Here is a 19,048-nt window from a genome sequence, read left to right as displayed (position 1 = left end):
CAAATTCAGATAAATTGAAATCATGTAACTTTTCTCATCATATTGCAATAAAACTTAAAAAAAAAAGAGAGCACCAACTCTCAAAAAGTTGTCCTCTGACTGCCACATACTTGCCATAAATAAAATAAATGAGATTTTAAAAATGTAAGTAAATAAATAAATAAATAAATACATTTAGTGCTTAGTAGTAACTACTTACATGCTACAATTTATAATTTGTAATTTTTCTCTGGTGATACTAACTCATACCATACAGTAGATCTAAGTCCTTACATTCCCTGGATATACTAATTCACCCAGACTGGTACTCTATAAGTAGAGTGAAACCATAGAAAAAAAGGAGTATTTGGTAGTTGGCTTAGAAGTAAGAATCAGAATTCGTCACAATTAAGTAAAAACAGGGAAAGCTGTCTTCAGTTCTTTCTTGAGGGTCTGTTGACTATCCAGAACTTTCTCTTTCATATGACACCACAGAAAAGAGTTGGTGCTCACATTGTAATAATTATTTTCATTTCTCGAAAAACTGTTTCTGTAATTAAAGCTGTTCAGATGTTTTCTTTGTCCAGTCCTGTGATTTTCTAGGAAGGGAAGAGTGCTTTGCACCTACCTGACTCGTGTCACTTGGCTCCCACAGGTATCTTCACAGCCATCACTTCCTGGAGTTGGTTACCTTGCTTCTGTCGATTCCAATAACAAGTGCCCATCCAGGTGTACTGCAGGCCACAAAGGATGTTTTAAAGTTTCTTGCACAGTCACAAAAGGGCCTTCTCTTTTTTATGTCAGAATATGAAGCAACAAACTTGTTGATCCGAGCCCTGTGCCACCTTTATGATCAAGACGAGGAGGAAGGCCTTCAGTCTGACGGAGTTGAGGATGCCTTTGCCCTGTGGCTGCAGGACTCAACTCAGACTCTGCAGTGCATCACAGAGCTCTTCAGCCATTTTCAGCGTTGTACAGCCAGTGAGGAAACTGACCATTCCGATCTCCTGGGCACCCTCCACAACCTTTACTTGATCACTTTTAATCCTGTGGGAAGATCAGCTGTTGGCCATGTTTTCAGCCTTGACAAGAACCTTCAAAGTCTCATTACTCTAATGGAGTACTATTCCAAAGAGGCCCTAGGGTAATTGTTTACTTACTTACGTCTCAATTACATTAGGAATCATAGGCTAGTCTCTTGACAAAAGAAGTCTCTTTGGCACGGATGTATGTAATGTATGAATGTATGTATGAATGTGTATGTTTAAGAGCTACCTGTCTATCTATGTACTCACATATATCTATATATCTCTTGTCATAACTTGCTAGTTAAGAGCTAGAATAACAGGAGTCTCTGCATTGTGTCTGGTAAGCAATGCAGTGAACTTTCCTAGTTTCTTTCCATTTCTCCTGGTATTGAGAAAGGTTACAAGTACAGTATCCCTCTGTCTTGTAGAGAAGGAAATCTTAGAGCCCAGAGTGTAATACTCTTAAGTGTACTGCCCACACCCTCTTACTGTCTGTTCTCTAAACTTCACGGTGCTCTGATTTTGGATTGCTTTGGCTGAGTGGGGGGTACTGGGGAGATAATGATATTGAAGAGCTGCGCAGTAGGGCAGAGGATTTTAGCATGAGAGAAGACAGACCTGCTCTCTTCCTTTCTTACGTCATGGAAAACGACAAGAAGAGCGCATTCAGGGTTGCATGGCCGTACTATCATGCAGAGCAGTAACTTACAGGTGTCCAGTTGCCTTCAGGATGGATGGGGTGACTCCTTGTCATTGTGAAAGGTGAACTACAGTGGTTCCTGCCTAGCTGTAGTGTCTTAGTGACTCTGTGGTGAAGACAAGTGAGGGCGGCAGGTGACCGGATTTGCTCCTAGTTCTCAAGAGTAGATGAGGCTTTAAAGGAGGTCATGACTGATGAAATATGTTTGTGAATATTGTTCATTTGTTCTTGTTAATTTTACTTCCCACTGTAATTAATGTGTATGAATTTGTTTTTAAATCAGTTGTCTCTCCTTACCTATCAAAAATATTTAGATTGCTTGAGGATTGTGGAGCGTATCTGTCAATTTGAGGGCAGCTTGCTCTACAGAACAAGACCTTATCTCACGGGAAAAAACTAGGCACGGGAGAAGAAGGCCTGGCATGGTAGTGCAAGCCTGTAATCCCAGTACTGGGAGGGCTGAGGAAGGAGGATTGTGAATTGGAAGTCATCCTTAAATCCTTTGCTACATAGTGAGACTGTCTGCACTGAGCACCTAGGAGCTTTTTTTCTTGTCTTTATTGTATAAACAATGCAACATTAATTCACATAGTATTTACATCATATTAAGTACCCAATTTGTGTGGAGTTGACTGAAAGTAGATGGGAAGATGTACACATGCCACTTTATATGAGGCACTGGTGGCTGTGTAGACTTGGGTATCCACAGGGTCCTAGACCAGTATTCCACAGCTACTGAGGGGTGCCTGTTACTGCTGCTCTCTTCAGGTGAATCGAAAGTGAAGAGTAAAATCTCATTCTTTATTTTCAAGAAGTTAGGTGATGTTGATAATGTTGGATTGTAAATTTCCTCAATCTCTTTAAAACAACATACAAAAAATGTTTAAAACTATTCCTGAAAAATTACTTTCATACTCCACATTTAAAAACCTTATTTTATTTCAGTGACTCCAAGTCTAAGAAGTCAGTAGCTTATAATTATGCATGCATACTTATTTTGGTGGTGGTTCAGTCTTCCAGTGATGTCCAGATGCTAGAACAGCACGCAGCATCTCTCTTGAAGCTTTGCAAAGCAGATGAAAATAATGCTAAGTTGCAAGGTATGGTATCTGGAGTTATTTTTTGACATTTGTGATACATGAAGAGAAAAGGCTGAATTCTTATGACTGTTGCTTCAATATACTTGTGTGTATGTGTATGTGTGTGTGGGTGCTTTGCAGGTAGTGTGTCCATGCATAAGTTTTGAGGATAGAAGACATCAGATGTTTTTCTTGACTGCTGTCCTCTTTATTTTTTTGAGACAAGGGCTCTCACTGAACCTGAAGTTTGCCAGTTTTAGCTAGATTGGCTGGCAGGCAAGCCTCTGATATACACCTGTCTGCTACACCAGTGCTGGTGTTACAGCTGTGTGACATGTCTATACCATGCCTAGCTTTTGCCTGAGTGACAGGGATCTAAACTGAGAGCCTCAGGCTTTTCTGCATAGCAGGCCCCTTGCCCACTGAGCCATCTCTCCAACACATTTTCATTTTCTTGAGTTGCCTTTTAGGAAAAGAGTTTATAAAACTTAAGGTTTCATAAAGTACTTTAGAATATAAATGGAAAGTTTTGAAAGTGCCTTCCTCTTCCTGATAAGGCCTGACAAATAGCTGTCTAGCTAATCAGGGCAGTGAGGCATTGAGCATGGACAGAGAACCTGCAAGCAGCTTTTGCTTTGTTTTTGTTCTTGAATGTTTTGCTACACTTAGATATTTGCACTATTCTGAGTTAACTTAAAAGATTGCTGATCAGCACATTGTACTACTTTAAAAAGTAGTTAATTTTAAAATGACAAGTTAAGAAATTGACAAAATCAGACTAGTGACACAGCTCACTGCCTAGCATGCATGACAGCCCAGGTTTTACATAACCCAGAATCTTACACACAAAAACAAAAGTAAAATTTCTTGTTAAAGGAAGAAGGGCTCTCAATAAAATGTCTCTGCATAGGTTGATTCTACTAGAAATATATATACATACAAACATTTATTTTGGTGGGGAGTTGCAGACAGTAGTAAAGATAGGTAAATAAATGCTGCATTAGGTTTTTTTTTTTTTTTTTTTGGTAGTTTCTTTTGTTTGTTTGTTTGTTTTTCGAGACAGGGTTTCTCCGTGTAGCCCTGGCTATCCTGGAACTCACTCTGTAGACCAGACTGGCCTCGAACTCAGAAATCTGCTGCCTCTGCCTCCCAAATGCTGGGATTAAGGACGTGCATTACCACTGCCTGGCATTAGTTTATAATCATATTTATAAATTGTTTTAGTGTTTTCATTGACTATTGCAATAAATTTATTTTAATTAGGCACGTTGGATAAGCATTTAAACATTTAAAGAAAATGAGATAAGTAATAGTCATCAGTATTTTTTTTTAAACTTACTTTTTTTTTTTTAAGATTTATTTATTTATTATATGTAAGTACACTGTAGCTGACTTCCAATGTACCAGGAGAGGGCATCAGATCTCATTATGGGTGGTTGTGAGCCACCATGTGGTTGCTGGGATTTGAACTCATGACTTTCTGAAGAGCAGTTGGTGCTCTTCCCCAGTGAGCCATCTCACCAGCCCCATCAGTATTTTTAAATCAACATAGAAGGGCTCCATTTTCATTTTAAAGTACATGTAAAGAGCACCCCTGTATTCCTGTCAGTTATGGGGTTGAGACAGGAAGATCATGAGTTTGAGGCCAACTTGGGGGTATAGCATGAGATGTATCTTTTTATTTTATTTTATTTTACTTTATTTTATTTTTTGTTTTTCGAGACAGGGTTTCTCTGTATAGCTCTGGCTGTCCTGGAACTCACTCTGTAGACCAGGCTGACCTCGAACTCAGAAATCCACCTGCTTCTGCTTCCCAAGTGCTGGCATCAAAGGCATGCGCCACCACTGCCTAGCAAGACGAATCTTAAAAAAACAAAAAGAATTAGATACCAGAGATTATCTTTTTGTAAAATCTAGATGATTAAAATGATTGTAGATATGGTGTTTTCTTTTGGGGAAAAAGTTTTGTTGTAAATACTTCCATTTGAAAATATAGATTATTCTTCTTGTTTTTAAGAACTTGGCAAGTGGCTTGAACCTCTGAAAAACCTCCGATTTGAAATTAACTGCATCCCAAACCTAATTGAATATGTTAAACAGGTAAGTAAAAGTTAGAAGGGCTTCGATTGTTGTGAAACTGTGATGACACATGGCAGTGGTACTGAAGCTATCCTCAGGATAGTGGAGAAACCAAGGCCTTGGTTGGTCTGTGTGACTTTTGTGTAATACTTGATGTGTAGATGAAGGTAGTCATGTGCATGAACGCACATGCTTGTGATGCTCTGTTTAAATACCGCCTGCTCCATGTTCCGAGGTCAGAGTATACAGCTTGTGGGAGTTGGTTCTCTGCTCCACCATGTGGAGTCCAGGGACGGCACTCAAGTCTTCAAGCTTTCCAAAAACTACAAAACCTTTAAAGTTAAGTGCTACTGGTGTTCTAACTTTAATTAATGAAATAATGTAACTCAGAATATTTAGGTGAAAATTGATGTAGCCAGTTCTGGATAATTTAGTGTGGACCAGTTTTCTCTGTTGTTAATTTTGGATAGTGACAACTGTAGTTGAAATTAAAAGTTGAAATCTGTAAAATCTATAATTTGTAATAGTAATATTCAAAAATTCATGTGTATTTCATAATGAAAAAAATCATCCATCATTAATCTTGTAAGTTGCTCCCCCTCCACCTTTTCTTCTTACTTGGTCCAGTATATAGCATAGCAAGATGGGCCGAAGGCACATATGAACATGTTAAAATACTACATCAGTGTAGACTAAATTCTATATTACTCTTATGTTTAGCAGATGAGCACTATGTTTTTTTCATATGTGAGAGAGGATGTCACCTTGGTTTTGTAGCTGTAGTATATTATTAAAATAATTTATATGTATTGACCAATTCTTTCCTCTTTTGAAGTCAAAGGAAACTATTGTTTAGGGCTCTCTGTCTCAGATCTTTTTGTCTTAGTGAGTCCCTTGTCTTTTCATTCTGTGTCTCTTAAATTTTTTTTTTTTTTTTGGATTTTCAAGACAGGGTTTCTCTGTATGGCCCTGGCTATCCTGGAACTCACTCTGTAGATCAGGCTGGCCTCGAACTCAGAAATCCGCCTGCCTCTGCCTCCCAAGTGCTGGGATTAAAGGCGTATGCCACCACTGCCTGGCTCTTAAGAATATTTTTATTTGTTTGTTTTTTCTTTTATAGAAAGGTCTCACTGCTCTTGCTGGCCAATAACTCATAACGTAGGCCGGGCTGGCTTATAACTCACTATGTAGACCAGGCTAGTCTGAAACTCACCAAGATTGTTCTGCTTCCACTTCATGAATGCTGAGATTAAAGGCAGCCTGGGCTACAGGAGATCCAGGCTCAAAACAGAAAGAGGGAAAAGAGAAGAAATGACCTTGGATTATTATCTATAACTAAACATCTTAAATTGAGCATGGTGGTGAATGCTTGTAATCTCAGCACTGGGGTGCCTGAGGCAGAAGGATTGCAGGTGTGAAGCCAGCAGAGACTTGCAGTCGGAAACACTGCCTCAGAACCAAAACCACGGCAGGGAGGAAGCTCTGTTGGCAGTGCCTGCCTAGAACGCACAAAGCCCTGATTTCCATTTCGTGCAGCGCTTGAGCTGGGGTATAGTCTACACCTGTAAGGATCACTGGTACAGGGTTGTATCATCAGCTGGATGGTGAGTTTGAAGCCAGCCTGGGCTACATGAGGCCCTATCTCAAAAAATCAAAACAACAAATGACAACAAAAAGAAGTTTTGATTTCCTCATAAACCTTGTATTTATCTCTCTTTTGTTTTTTGGCTTGAGGTAGGATCTGGTTCTAGAACTTAGGCTGGTCTCTACCTCCTGAGTGCTAAGACCACAGTCACATACTACCACGTCCTGGTCAAGTCATTACCCCATAACTTTTCTTCTATAGGTAATTCCTATCCTAAGATACACTAAATACAGTTGAATCAATATTGAAACTTGGTGATTTCTTGTTGTCTCAGTAATCTGTAGAACTGGAAGAAAAAAGTTAAGGCAAAAGGATAATTTAAAGCGGAAGCACCTGAGGGAGAGTGGGCTTCTTTTGTTTGTTTGTTTGCTTTGAAGCTTATATCCTGAGACTTAGAAGTTGGAATAAAAAAATTTCAGGTTATAAATTTATTAATAATGTTAGTCTGTGAAAGCTACAAAATGTAAACACAACTATTTGGTATTTGTAAACAAAGGTATTAAATGGAAAAGGTTTCATTTTTTTGTACTCTGTCTTTTTGGTGTCTGCATTTTAAAAAATAAATGCTATTTAGTCTATAAACGTTTGAAGGTTTCCTTTAAGCCTTGAAAGAGGTTTAGTAACCATGGGGCTTTTTAAATACAGTCTGGCACAGTGGTATAAATCTGTAATTCTACCCAGAGGGAACAGAATGAGAGTTAGAGGCTAATCTGGGCATCTTAGTGGGACCTGGGCTCAAAACAAAAGCAAAACAACAAAGACCCAAGACACAAGAGCTCACTTTCAGTTTAGTCATTGCTTCATTTTTTGAGAGAATTAATATAAAATGGGTCTATAGAAAAGAGTTATTTTAAATTCTTAAAACGAAGAGTCATAGGCTTTTATTTACTGCTTTGTTTTTGGTACTTGAAATATACAAATATGTTACGTTTGATTTTTCAGCATATGTTTTGTACAGTACAAAACATGCCTGTGATGTTGCTGGAGAGATGGGTTAGCATTAAAAACACTGGTTGCTCTTCCAGAGGACCCAGGTTCAATTCCCTGTACCTCCATGGCAGCTCACTGTAACTCTAGTTCTAACATTTTTATGCACACATACATGCAGACAAAATACCAGTGCACATAAAATGAAAATAAATAAATGATTAAAAATTTAAAAAAGAATTTTGCAAGAAAAAGTGAAATGTACCTAAGGTGAAATAATTTAAATAAATTTCTTTTGTAGTGTGGTTTTTCTTACATGCTGTCTCTTTTTGTTTGTGTGTTCTTTGAGACGGGACATGGTGTTAGGTCTAACCCTGGCTGCCTTAGAATTCACTGTGTAACCCAAGGCTGCCCTTAAACTCACCACTGTGCTTCTTGCTTCAGTCTCCTGAGTGCTGGCATTGCAGGTATGCAGCACCAGCTTTCTCATGCTTAGAACATGCTGAAGAGTAAACAGTATGCAACCAGAGCCTTTGTGCTAGGATTAAATCTAGGGCCTTTCCCATACTCTACCTCTAGAAGCTCAGGGTTTTCACTAACTTAAGCTTGTTTGCTTTTATTTTATTTTTTAAAGAATATTGATAACTTGATGACTGCAGAAGGAGTTGGCCTTACCACTGCCTTACGTGTTCTCTGTAATGTGGCATGTCCACCACCCCCCGTAGAAGGTAATATAATTAATATACTTTGAAAACTTCCATACTTAAGCCTGGTTAAATATCATTAAATATTCAGAATATTCTTGATTGATTCATAGCATGTAAGTAATTTGTTTTTTCTTATTCCTTTCTTACCCTATATAAAGGTCAACAGAAAGACCTGAAATGGAACCTTGCTGTTATTCAGCTTTTTTCTGCTGAAGGAATGGACACCTTTATTCGGGTTCTGCAAAAATTGAACAGTATTTTGACGCAGCCTTGGAGGCTCCATGTGAACATGGGGACTACCCTGCACAGAGTTACTACCATTTCAATGGCTCGCTGCACGCTCACTCTTCTTAAAACTATGCTGACAGAGCTCCTGCGAGGCGGATCCTTTGAGTTTAAGGACATGCGTGTTCCCTCAGCACTTGTTACTTTACACATGCTCCTGTGCTCTATCCCTCTCTCAGGTCGTTTGGATAGTGATGAGCAGAAAATTCAGAATGATATCATTGATATCTTATTGACTTTTACACAAGGAGTTAATGAGAAGCTCACAATCTCTGAAGAGACTCTGGCCAATAATACTTGGTCTTTAATGTTAAAGGAAGTTCTCTCTTCCATCTTGAAGGTTCCGGAAGGCTTCTTCTCAGGACTCATACTCCTTTCAGAGCTGCTGCCTCTTCCCTTGCCCATGCAGACCACGCAGGTACCATATCCCATGCATCTTGTAATGACTGCAGTAGCTCCTTAGGAAAGCCAGGGATGCTGGTCAAATCCAAGCAAGCCTTCGTCCTCTTCCCCCAAAGACAGAGTAACTGAGTTGAGGGTGAGATGAAACTGAAGCGAGTTGGAAGTGTGGGGTAACGTTTTAAATGCCTTTTGTGAAGTGAGTTTTATCATGTTGTTATGTATACTTGTACTTACATTTTCCTGTTACTGCAAATCTTTTTTCTTCCCTTATTATGTTTTAGAATTTGCAAATTAGATTGCTTCACCAATGGACTCTGCTCAACTGACTGCCAACCTGAGAACAATACTTTTTTTTTTTAGATCTGTTGGATTCAAACAATTGTTTAATTGTAATAGTGTAATAGCGAATTATGTTTTAAGCTTGCAGTAAAGGTGTTCTTTTTATGACAGTCTTCCTGAACAGTTTTGCGACTATAATAAATATTAAAAAATCTATGTACACACACATTATACTTTTTTAACAGGTTATTGAGCCACATGATATATCAGTGGCACTCAACACCCGAAAATTGTGGAGCATGCACCTTCATGTTCAAGCAAAGTTGCTCCAAGAAATAGTTCGTTCTTTCTCTGGCACAACCTGCCAGCCCATTCAACATATGTTACGGCGTATTTGTGTTCAGTTGTGTGACCTTGCCTCTCCAACTGCTCTTCTGATCATGAGAACTGTGTTGGATTTGATTGTAGAAGACTTGCAAAGGTATTTTCATTCCACCTTAAGAAGTTTTCCACAAGTTACTCTTGACAGAGATAACCTCTTTTACATAGTTTGGAAACTAGGGTTTAGTAAGCACAGATGACATATGGATGTGTAAATATACACATACATACACACACACATACACACTCACAATATATGTAAATTATTTCCTTTAGAAGGCTTTATCTTCTCATTTCATATATAAGTCATGTTGAAGGTCTTGATTTGGGGCTTTTACTTAAATTTCATTATAGCATAATGCTTGCTTGTGTGCATGTACATGCTCATACATGTGTGGTCAGGACTTTATATAGTTGCTTTTTTCTTTCCTTCTGTATGTGGATTCTGGGGTTGAACTCAGTTCATTAGGGTTGCTCTGTATGGGTGCCTTTACTTCCTGAGTCACCTTCCTGCCCCAGTTTTGCGGTTTTAAAAGGTGAAGTGTAAACAACCACTCTGACTTGAAGTATATTATTGAAATCCTGAAATTATAAAGTTTTACAGTGACTATAAGCTTCTGGAAGGAACCACTGTATCAAAGGAATGAGGTGGATGTTTTATACATCTGGGTGAAGCGATATGTAGAAATATTAAATTGTGTTTAAAATCAAGAACCTTGTTTACTGAACATATTGATTTTATTTCAGCACTTCAGAAGATAAAGAAAAACAGTATACTAGCCAAACCACCAGGTTGCTTGCTCTTCTCGATGCTCTGGCTTCACACAAAGCTTGTAAATTAGCTATTTTGCATCTAATTAATGGAACTATTAAAGGCGATGAAAGATATGCAGAGATATTCCAGGATCTCTTAGCTTTGGTACGGTCTCCTGGGGACAGTGTTATTCGCCAGCAGTGCGTGGAATATGTCACATCCATTTTGCAGTCGCTCTGTGACCAGGTATTCATTGCTTTTATTGTCATTGTTTGTGTTGGTGTGTACTTAGCTGCTTGTCTTGATATAACTCTTGTCTAGTAATTGTGATAGTAAATAATGCAGCTTGTTCATGCTGTATTACTTTTGGGTTATTTAGGAAGTCTGCTAAATGGAGGAAAAGTAAATTGATTTGGTGCATGGTAGTTTTATTTGGCTTAGCTTTTGGGTTTTTGAGGAGATTTTTTTTCCTTTTGTAATATTATTGCCAACCCGGGTAATAGCTTTTATGCAAAATTTTCAATGCTTTTTATGGCTGATTAATATTTACTGTATTGCTTTTTTTCCTAGTTACATCATTCAGTTTTATAACCTTGATTTTGGTTGAGTTAATATGTTGGTCTCTTGTAAGGATGACTTCTTTGTGTGGCTAGTCTTTTGTAGCCCCAGGTGGCCTCAAACTTGCTAGGTAGCCACTGGTGACCTTTAATTCCTGATATTCCTCCTTCCATCGCCCAAGTGCTAGGATTGCAGCGTATGCCTAGAGGCCTACTTGGTGTGGCTGACTTGAAGCAGCAGGAGGCACTGCAGTGTGGTGATGGTTGCAGCTGCTCTCTGACTGCCGCTGTGCTCCTGCTCTCCATACTGTTGGCTTGGTGATAGTTTCATGAGACGGATTCTCTTTCCATTGTTTGGATCTTTAAAGAACATTCCATGTAGTAAACACATTTTTAGCTAATTGGAATGCTCATGCCAGCTAGTCATCAGATGTGATTTTTTTTTTCCAGACAATCTTTTTACTAAGAGCCCGTGTTGGCTAATGAAAGTGCAGTTTGGTTACATTGAAGACTCTGGGACGCTTTTGCCTGTGGCCCTGGTTGAAAGTTTAAGGCCTCTGTGATTGCCGCTCCTTAAGTAACTCTCTGAGTCCCACGGCTGTTGGCCCCTTGCTGCCCCTCTCACTCAGATTTCACTGCATTGTTCTTCTGATGCAAATCTGTGTTTACATGCCCCTGAAAGCTAGGTGACTTCTGTGAATAAGTAGTGAATGTTTATTTGTACTTAGATCCACTTGCTTAACACTAAAAAAACTTGAGTTTTAAAAGTTAAAAATTAGAGGGAGACATTTAACTGGAGATTGTACCTAAAGTTTGTTTGCTCTGTCCATACCTTTTAATGAAGCTTCAAATTCTGATATTGATAAATTTAAGATTTCAGCCAAAAAAATTTATTTCTAGAAGAAGCCTCTATAATCTAAAAAGTTGTGTGAATCAGTGAATACTAGACTCATTTAAAGTGTTTTACAAACAAACCCATTTTAAAATCTCAACCATGCCCTGCTCAGTTTATTTTAAAAGTCATTCCTTTTCTTTTCTGTAAAGTATAAATATATCAGCAAATTCCATAAACACATATAATGTGATTTGATCAAGTCCACTCTAACTACCTCCTCACCATTATTATCTCAAAATCTTGTGTGTTCCTCACCCCAACCCCACCCAAGTCTACTTCGTGCTCCCAGCATATACATGAGTGCAGGACCATCTCACACCAGGGGCTACATCCCTGAAGGAAACTGACTGTCCCAGCAGGCATGTTCCTATATACTGTGTCTTGCTCAGCCCTCTTCTGATCCATCCTCATCCACAATCCAGCCTGTATTCATGTCCTTTGCCTGCCTGAGTCTTTGTTCCGTCTTCACATCTCATATAGTATTAATATTATGTTCCCTAGTCCTGTTCCTTAAAACTCCTTTCCCGTTACACAGCCCTTTTAGTTTCATGATCTATACCACATTCACACCCACACTGATGAGGTGAAAATGAGAAGCCTGATCCACACAACACAGAACAATGGTGGCATGAGCCGGAGGCAGCAGAAGTAGCTGATGATGCCTTATGTGTATGGATGTCGTTAGGCCAGGGTGACTCTTCCGTCCTTGTCAAAGGCAATACTTTTGCCTTTTCCTCTTATGCAAATGGAAGATAAAATTTTAAAAGATTCTTTAAAGGTAAAAATAGTGTGAAGGAAAATACTGTGTCTAGTTCCTTAGATAGATGTTCTTGCAATAATTTATTATAAAAGAGCGTATGTTCTTTATCTGTTTGAATCTATGTGTGGGATGGAATCATAACAGTAATTTCAGAATTTTTATTACTTGTATGGGTGTTTTGTCTGAATGCATGTCTTTGCACCACATGCCTGCCTGCCTGTAGAGGCCAGAAGAGGGCATCAGATCTGCTGGGCCTGCAGCTTCATGTGGTTGTGACCCACCATGGGAATGCTAGTTAACTGAACCTTGGTCCTCTGCAAGAGCAACCAGTGCTTGTAACTGCTGAGCTGTCTGTTCAGTCCCCAACATTATTTTAATGAGATTGTTACTAAGTATTAATGGGTGTTTGTTCAGAAATAACAGTGGATGGTGATACTCATTTGGAAATGTTTCTTGCTGCCCCCCAGGACATCGCACTCATTTTGCCAAGCCCTTCTGAAGGTCCTGGCTCTGAGCTTGAGCAGCTTTCCAACTCCCTACCAAGTAAAGAGCTGATGACTGCAATCTGTGACTGTCTGCTGGCGACTCTAGCCAACTCTGAAAGCAGTTACAACTGTCTGCTGACGTGTGTTCGCACAATGATGTTTCTTGCAGAGCATGATTATGGATTGTTTCACTTAAAAAGGTAAGCTTTGCAGAATTTAACATACTATGTATGCCCCACCCCTCATTTAGTTAATTCGTACTTACTATGGAAGGTTTTGAAGTATGGCCTCTTTCAGAGGGAAAATTTTGTTTGTGGCTGAGTCTCATTGGCAGTTAGTAGATTTTAGTCTCTTCTGTCTGAGTTCTACTTTCTGAGACTTATGAATAGCACTGTTATAAGCCTGTATAAGGATTTCTACGTGCACCTGAAAGCTTATTTCTTTTGGCTAGGTTTCTCAGAGTGGAATTACTGGGTCATGTGATAGGTGGCTGTTTAATGAATCAAAAGCAACTAAGGTGTTTTTCAAAGTGTGTCTCCTATTTGCTTTCCATCACCAGTGCATTAGCATCCCAGTGACTTCTTGGCTTCATGAGAATGTCGAGTAGTCAGGGTTGTTCTGTCTGCTTTATTGACATGAAGCCTTCCTGTGTGGCTCAGGTTGGCCTCAGGCTCCTGGGCTTCCAAGCTGTAGTCTGAGCATCCAGAGCAGTTATCCAGAGAGACATGCCACCATGTCCTGACTTGCTAGTTTTTTTTTTTTTTTTTTTTAATTTTCCTAAAAGACATTCTAATAGAAATATTAGCTGTAGATTTTTTGTTATTGTTGTTTTGGGTTGTTTGAGAAAGGGCCTTGTTCTATAGCCCAGGGTGGCCTGGAACATGTGACCCTTAGCCTCTGGACACTAGGATTATAGCCTTGAACCAAATGCTCAATATAGACTTCAGGTTTTCTTAGAACATTTACAAACCTAAATCAATTACTTAAGGTTTTGTTTTTGCAGGCCCTAGTAATTGGGCTGATCTGGTTTTGAGCCTCTTATTTTTTATTATTATCTTTTTCTTTAGGTCTGATTTCATTCCTATTTGTCATGACTTTCTGACTGTGCTAAAAAGTTCTCAAGAGCAGGAGGCTGGTCTTTCTTCCCTTTATGTTTCTTTACATGCATGTATGTCTTATCCAGTGGCATCTCACAACCTAACCTATTTGGTAAATGGGAACACTGCTTCTTTAGTATTAACACCATACTTATTTCCATTTGTCTGGTTATGCTGTAGTTTAAAAGACAGTTGAATATTGAAATGGTTTGCCCTTGAATTCTGTTGAAACTAAGAACCATGTAAGTGTATAGACTAATTATGATCAGGGTTTTAGACACACACCAAGGGGGTTTGTTACACAAAGTCTTTTTGTATTGGGGTTGGCAGTTTGGACTATAGGCTGAGTCTGGTTTTCTGTAGTTACTGCAGATGAGGTGTTGTAGGAATATCATCTCTGCACGTCCAACACCACTCCCACACCATGCCGGTCCGCAGTAGTTAACACATGAGGTGGGAATAGCCCACAAAGCCTGCCATCTGGTTCTTTTTTTTTTTTTTTTTTTTTTTTTTTTTTTTTTTTTTTTTTGGTTTTTCAAGACAGGGTTTCTCTGTATAGCCCTGGCTGTCCTGGAGCTCACTCTGGAGACCAGGCTGGCCTCGAACTCAGAAATCCACCTGCCTCTGCCTCCCAAGTTCTGGGATTAAAGACGTGCGCCATCACTGGCCTGGCTGCCGTCTGGTTCTTAAGCAGATGGGCCTCTGTTTATGCCTTTGTAACTCTTAGGTTAGCTTTCCCAGGTCAGTCTCTGACATAGCACTAACCCTCTTATGTTAGGGAAACCTTCACATCATGAAAAGAAATTTAAATAGGGAACTAGGAAGTTGCTTGTGATAGGTTTTGAAAGTTTATTATTTGATGGAAGTTTTTTAGTAAATGCCAGGCATGGGGATACACATCTGTAATCATAGCAACTGGAAAACTGAGGCAGGAGGATTGTGAATTTGAGGTTAGCTTGCCCTGCATAGTGAGAACTTGCCCTACTCCCACCTCCTCACCCTCTAAAAAGAAAAAGGAAAACAATAATTTAATTGAAGATTAAAGTGAAGTGTTTTGTTTTTTTTTTTAGGTTAAATTTGGGAACAGAGACACCTAAGTTTATCTTTATGTTTTTTTAAAATGGGAAAATAAATTTTCTGAACTTAGTTATTTCTCATAATAATCTTATATACTTAACATTTTGATGTTATCTCTTTTTTGTTAGTTTGTTTTGTTTTGTCTTAGTTCCTTTTGAGACAGAATCTCATTTTGAAGCCTGGTTGGCCTAGCATGGTGGTTCTCAACCTGTGGGTCTTGACCCCTTTAAGGGTTGAACAACACTTTCACAGATGTCACATATCAGATATTCTACATTATGATTCAGAACAGTAGCAAAATTAAAGCTATAAAGTAGCAATGAAATAATTTATTGGTTGTAGGTCACCATAAGATAAAGAACTGTATTAGAAAGTTGCGGCATGAGGAAGGTTGAGATCTCCTGGCTTAGAGCTTTCGTCGTTTTTGCCCTCTAAGAACTGGGAGTACAGGTGTGCAATACCATGCCTGGCTTATTTTCATTACAGTTCTTAATGTGTCTGCTCTTGCCTTTAATTTCAGTTCTTTGAGGAAGAACAGCAGTGCTTTGCATAGTTTGCTGAAGCGAGTGGTCAACACATTCAGTAAGGACACTGGCGAGCTTGCGTCAGCGTCTCTCGACTTCATGAGACAGATCCTCAACTCTGATGCAATGGTTAGTGTGCCTTTATTGTTTTTATTTGACTTCTTTAAAGTATAATGAATTACTTCAATTACAAATGTATCTTGGAACTTATAATAATACTTTTTTTTATCTCCCTGTAATGTAGAATGCTGTCCAAAAGACAGAACAGCTGGTTTTGGTTCATGCTTGTTCAAATCTGATTAAGACCCTCCTGTAGTGGTCCATATTCCTGAAGCCATAATAAACCTGTCTTAAGAAGTACTTGGGGACCCCGTGTAGTGGTGCCTTCCTATAAACCTAGCACGTAGGAAGCAGAAGCAGGTGGATCTCATAGTCGGAGGCTCGCCTGGTCTATAAAGAGAGTTCTGGTACAGCCAGAGCTACACAGAGCTTGACTTAAAAAACAGACAAACAAACAAACATTAAAAAAAAGGGAGAGAGTAAAGACTTGAGGTTAAATAACAGTGTTATCCTACCTGAACACATTATTATACATATTATTAGAAACTGAGCTCTTGCATATTTTTATTGCAGAATAATCCTCCAGCCTTTCATAAAAAAGATTGACTAGGGTATGTGTGTGTATGTGTGTGTGTGCACGTGTGCTCCAGTATATACTTTCAACGCTAGTTTAAGAAATTGAGCTCATGGTGCCTGGAGAGCTGGCTCAGTGGTTAAGAGCACTGGCTGCTCTTCCAGAGGACCCAGGTTCAGTTCCTAGCACCCACATGGCAGGTCTGCATTGTCTGTAACTTCAGCTCCAGGGATCAAAACACCGCTGCACATAAAATAAAAATAAACCATTTAAAAAACCAACTCAGCTGATACTTCACAGTAAAGTCTAAAGAAAGTTTAAAAGGATCTTTTTACTGCAGGGTTACAAAATAAAAGATTTTATGAGAAAGTGGAATAAACATGCTAGGTAGTGTGTATATAATTTGTAATTTTTTTTTTGGGAACCCATCCTGTCTGACATTGTCCTCCAATTTTGTTGTCAAAGTTTTTTCTATTCTTGGTGGTCCGTACTTCTGATCCCAGCACTCACACAGAGAAAGGAGGAATGACATGAGTTCAAGGCTAGCCTAGTTTGTTTACGCAGTGAGTTCCAGGCTAGCCAGGGTTACATGATTATGTGTCTATGTTGTAAAAGATTGTTGAATTTTGTCAAATGCTTTATGTGACTCTATTGTGATAACCACATGACTTTTCTCCCTATTACTTTAATTGCATTAAATTTTGATTATTGAACCAGCATTGTTTTCCTAGGTTTAGTCCAGTTTGATTCCTTTTATGTATGGGTTCCTTTTATGGATCCAGTTTGTTTTATTTAGTAAGGATTTTTATGTATGTGTTCATAAGAAGAGATCTTGGTCTGTAACTGTCTTTTCTGGTAATGGTTTTTGGCTTCATTGAGTAAGCCGAAGAGATTTCATCTTTTAGGTTTTAGAAGTTTGTGAAGGGTGTGTGTGTGTGTGTGTGTGTGTGTGTGTGTGTGTGTGTGTGTTATGTGTTTATGTGTGTTTATGTTTGAGACAGGGTTTCTCTGTTGCCCTGGCTGTCCCAGAACTCAATTTGTAGACAAGGCTGGCCTCAAACTCAAAGAGATCTGCCTGGCTCTGCCTCCGGAGTGCTGGGATTACAGGCATGTGCTGCCACTGTTTGGCATAGATTATTGATTTTTTAACACTAATGAAGTCATTTGGGGTCTGGGCTTTTCTTTGTGGGAAAGCTTTGTTTTGTTCTGTTTTGAGAAATGGAATGAGTCACTGATTGATGTCATCCCTGTGCTGGGGCCTCGCTTACCTTGTCTGTATTGCTCCAATTTTAGAGGAGGATCTGCTGACAGGAGGCCCTTTTCTCTTTAAAAATACTAATTTAATTAAGTCCAGTCAGATTATTCTAAGCCTAAGTTTCTTTTTTCATCCTTTTGGAAATACATTTCTCTGTGTTCATCTTCAGTATCTGATGGCATATTGTTCTTAGTATTTTCTTATAAACTCTGAAATTTCTGATAAATTGTCTGCCTTTCCCTCCTGATTTTAGTAAACTGAATCATTCCTCTGTGTGGTGCTTGGTGTTGAGCCTGGGCCTCATGCTAGGCTAGTGCCTTGCCCCTGCTGCTTTCTGTGTTCCTTTCTTTCTCTTTTTTTCTTTTCCTAAGTCTGGTTAAATGTTTGTCAGTTTTGTTGATCTTTACAATTTTGTTTTCTAAAGTTGTAGTTAATCTGATTCACCCATGGTCCCAACAGCAGATAATTTCAGAAATAAGTAATTTGCATGTTTTAAAATGAGCACCATCCTATGAATGTGGTGACGTCTCCCCTGTCTTGCACACGAGTCAGTCCCCCTGTGTCCAACAAATCTGCACATGAGAACTGCCCACCTTTTAGTCACTCAGTAGCCATGGGTGGTTAGATCGGCCCCAGTGGGATCTGTTTGTGATCTCATGATGATTTTCATACTTGGAGTTTGGTAATTCCTTGGAAGTGGAGGTCAGTATAGTTCATAAATTCGGGAAGCATGCAGCTTTATCTCCTCACATACTCTGATTCCTTCCTCCTCTTTTGAAACTTTTAAAAAAAAGATTTATTTATTTTATGTATATAAGTACACTGTAGCTGTACAGATGGTTGTGAGCTTTCATGTGGTTGTTGGGAATAGAAATTTTTAGGACCTCTGCTCACTCTGGTCAGCCCCTCCCACTTAGTCCCTGCTGGCTCCAGCCCAAAGATTTATTTATTATTATATCTAAGTACATTGTAGCAGTCTTCAGATGCACCAGAAGAGGGTGTCAGATCTCATTACGGGTGGTTGTGAGCCACCATGTGGTTACTGGGATTTGAACTCAGGACTTTCGGAAGAGCATTCAGTGCTCTTACCTGCTGAGCCATCCCACCAGCCCCGTCTTTTAAAACTCTTAAATTAAAATGCTGGGGCTAGAGATATGTGTACTACTACATTCCCGATCCTTTTTTCCTTTTCTAGTTTGATGTCATTGAACTGTCTAGGCGATCCTTAAGCTTGCCATGTAGCCCAGACTGCCTTAAACCTGCTGCCTTCTTGTCTCTGCCCCCTAGTAGCTTAGATTATAACTGTTGTCATTACACTTGACTAGTATTATATAACTCAATAGATAATGTTTGACAGGTGAAATTTATGGTGGCTTCACACACAAGTTTAATAAAATGTCTATTTTCCTGAAACCTCACAGGAGTTTGCAAAACCTTTAAGAATTGTTACTACTTAGCCGGGCGTGGTGGCGCACGCCTTTAATCCCAGCACTTGGGAGGCAGAGGCAGGTGGATTTCT

General features: G+C 39.1%; 1 protein-coding gene and 1 non-coding gene across 3 annotated transcripts in view; one reads left to right on the top strand and one right to left on the bottom strand.

Annotated features, from left to right (window-relative positions):
- Virma (vir like m6A methyltransferase associated) overlaps positions 1 to 19,048 on the top strand; it is a 67,872-nt gene that overhangs the window by 37,117 nt on the left and 11,707 nt on the right. For both annotated transcript variants that reach the window (XM_031366603.1, XM_031366602.1), the window contains exons 9-17: positions 635 to 1,123; positions 2,653 to 2,807; positions 4,804 to 4,886; positions 8,072 to 8,165; positions 8,303 to 8,847; positions 9,356 to 9,591; positions 10,239 to 10,491; positions 12,925 to 13,142; positions 15,637 to 15,769. In XM_031366603.1, the coding sequence (XP_031222463.1) occupies positions 635 to 1,123; positions 2,653 to 2,807; positions 4,804 to 4,886; positions 8,072 to 8,165; positions 8,303 to 8,847; positions 9,356 to 9,591; positions 10,239 to 10,491; positions 12,925 to 13,142; positions 15,637 to 15,769 (2,206 nt within the window). The remainder of the gene's footprint in view (positions 1 to 634; positions 1,124 to 2,652; positions 2,808 to 4,803; positions 4,887 to 8,071; positions 8,166 to 8,302; positions 8,848 to 9,355; positions 9,592 to 10,238; positions 10,492 to 12,924; positions 13,143 to 15,636; positions 15,770 to 19,048) is intronic.
- On the bottom strand, positions 17,489 to 17,591 carry LOC116089566. Its single transcript, XR_004118357.1, has one exon. It is a non-coding gene; the product is annotated as a U6 spliceosomal RNA (small nuclear RNA).

The sequence above is a fragment of the Mastomys coucha genome, unplaced genomic scaffold (genome assembly GCF_008632895.1).
Source record: "Mastomys coucha isolate ucsf_1 unplaced genomic scaffold, UCSF_Mcou_1 pScaffold14, whole genome shotgun sequence".
NCBI lineage: Eukaryota > Metazoa > Chordata > Mammalia > Rodentia > Muridae > Mastomys > Mastomys coucha.
This window is presented reverse-complemented; position numbering and strand designations above follow the sequence as displayed.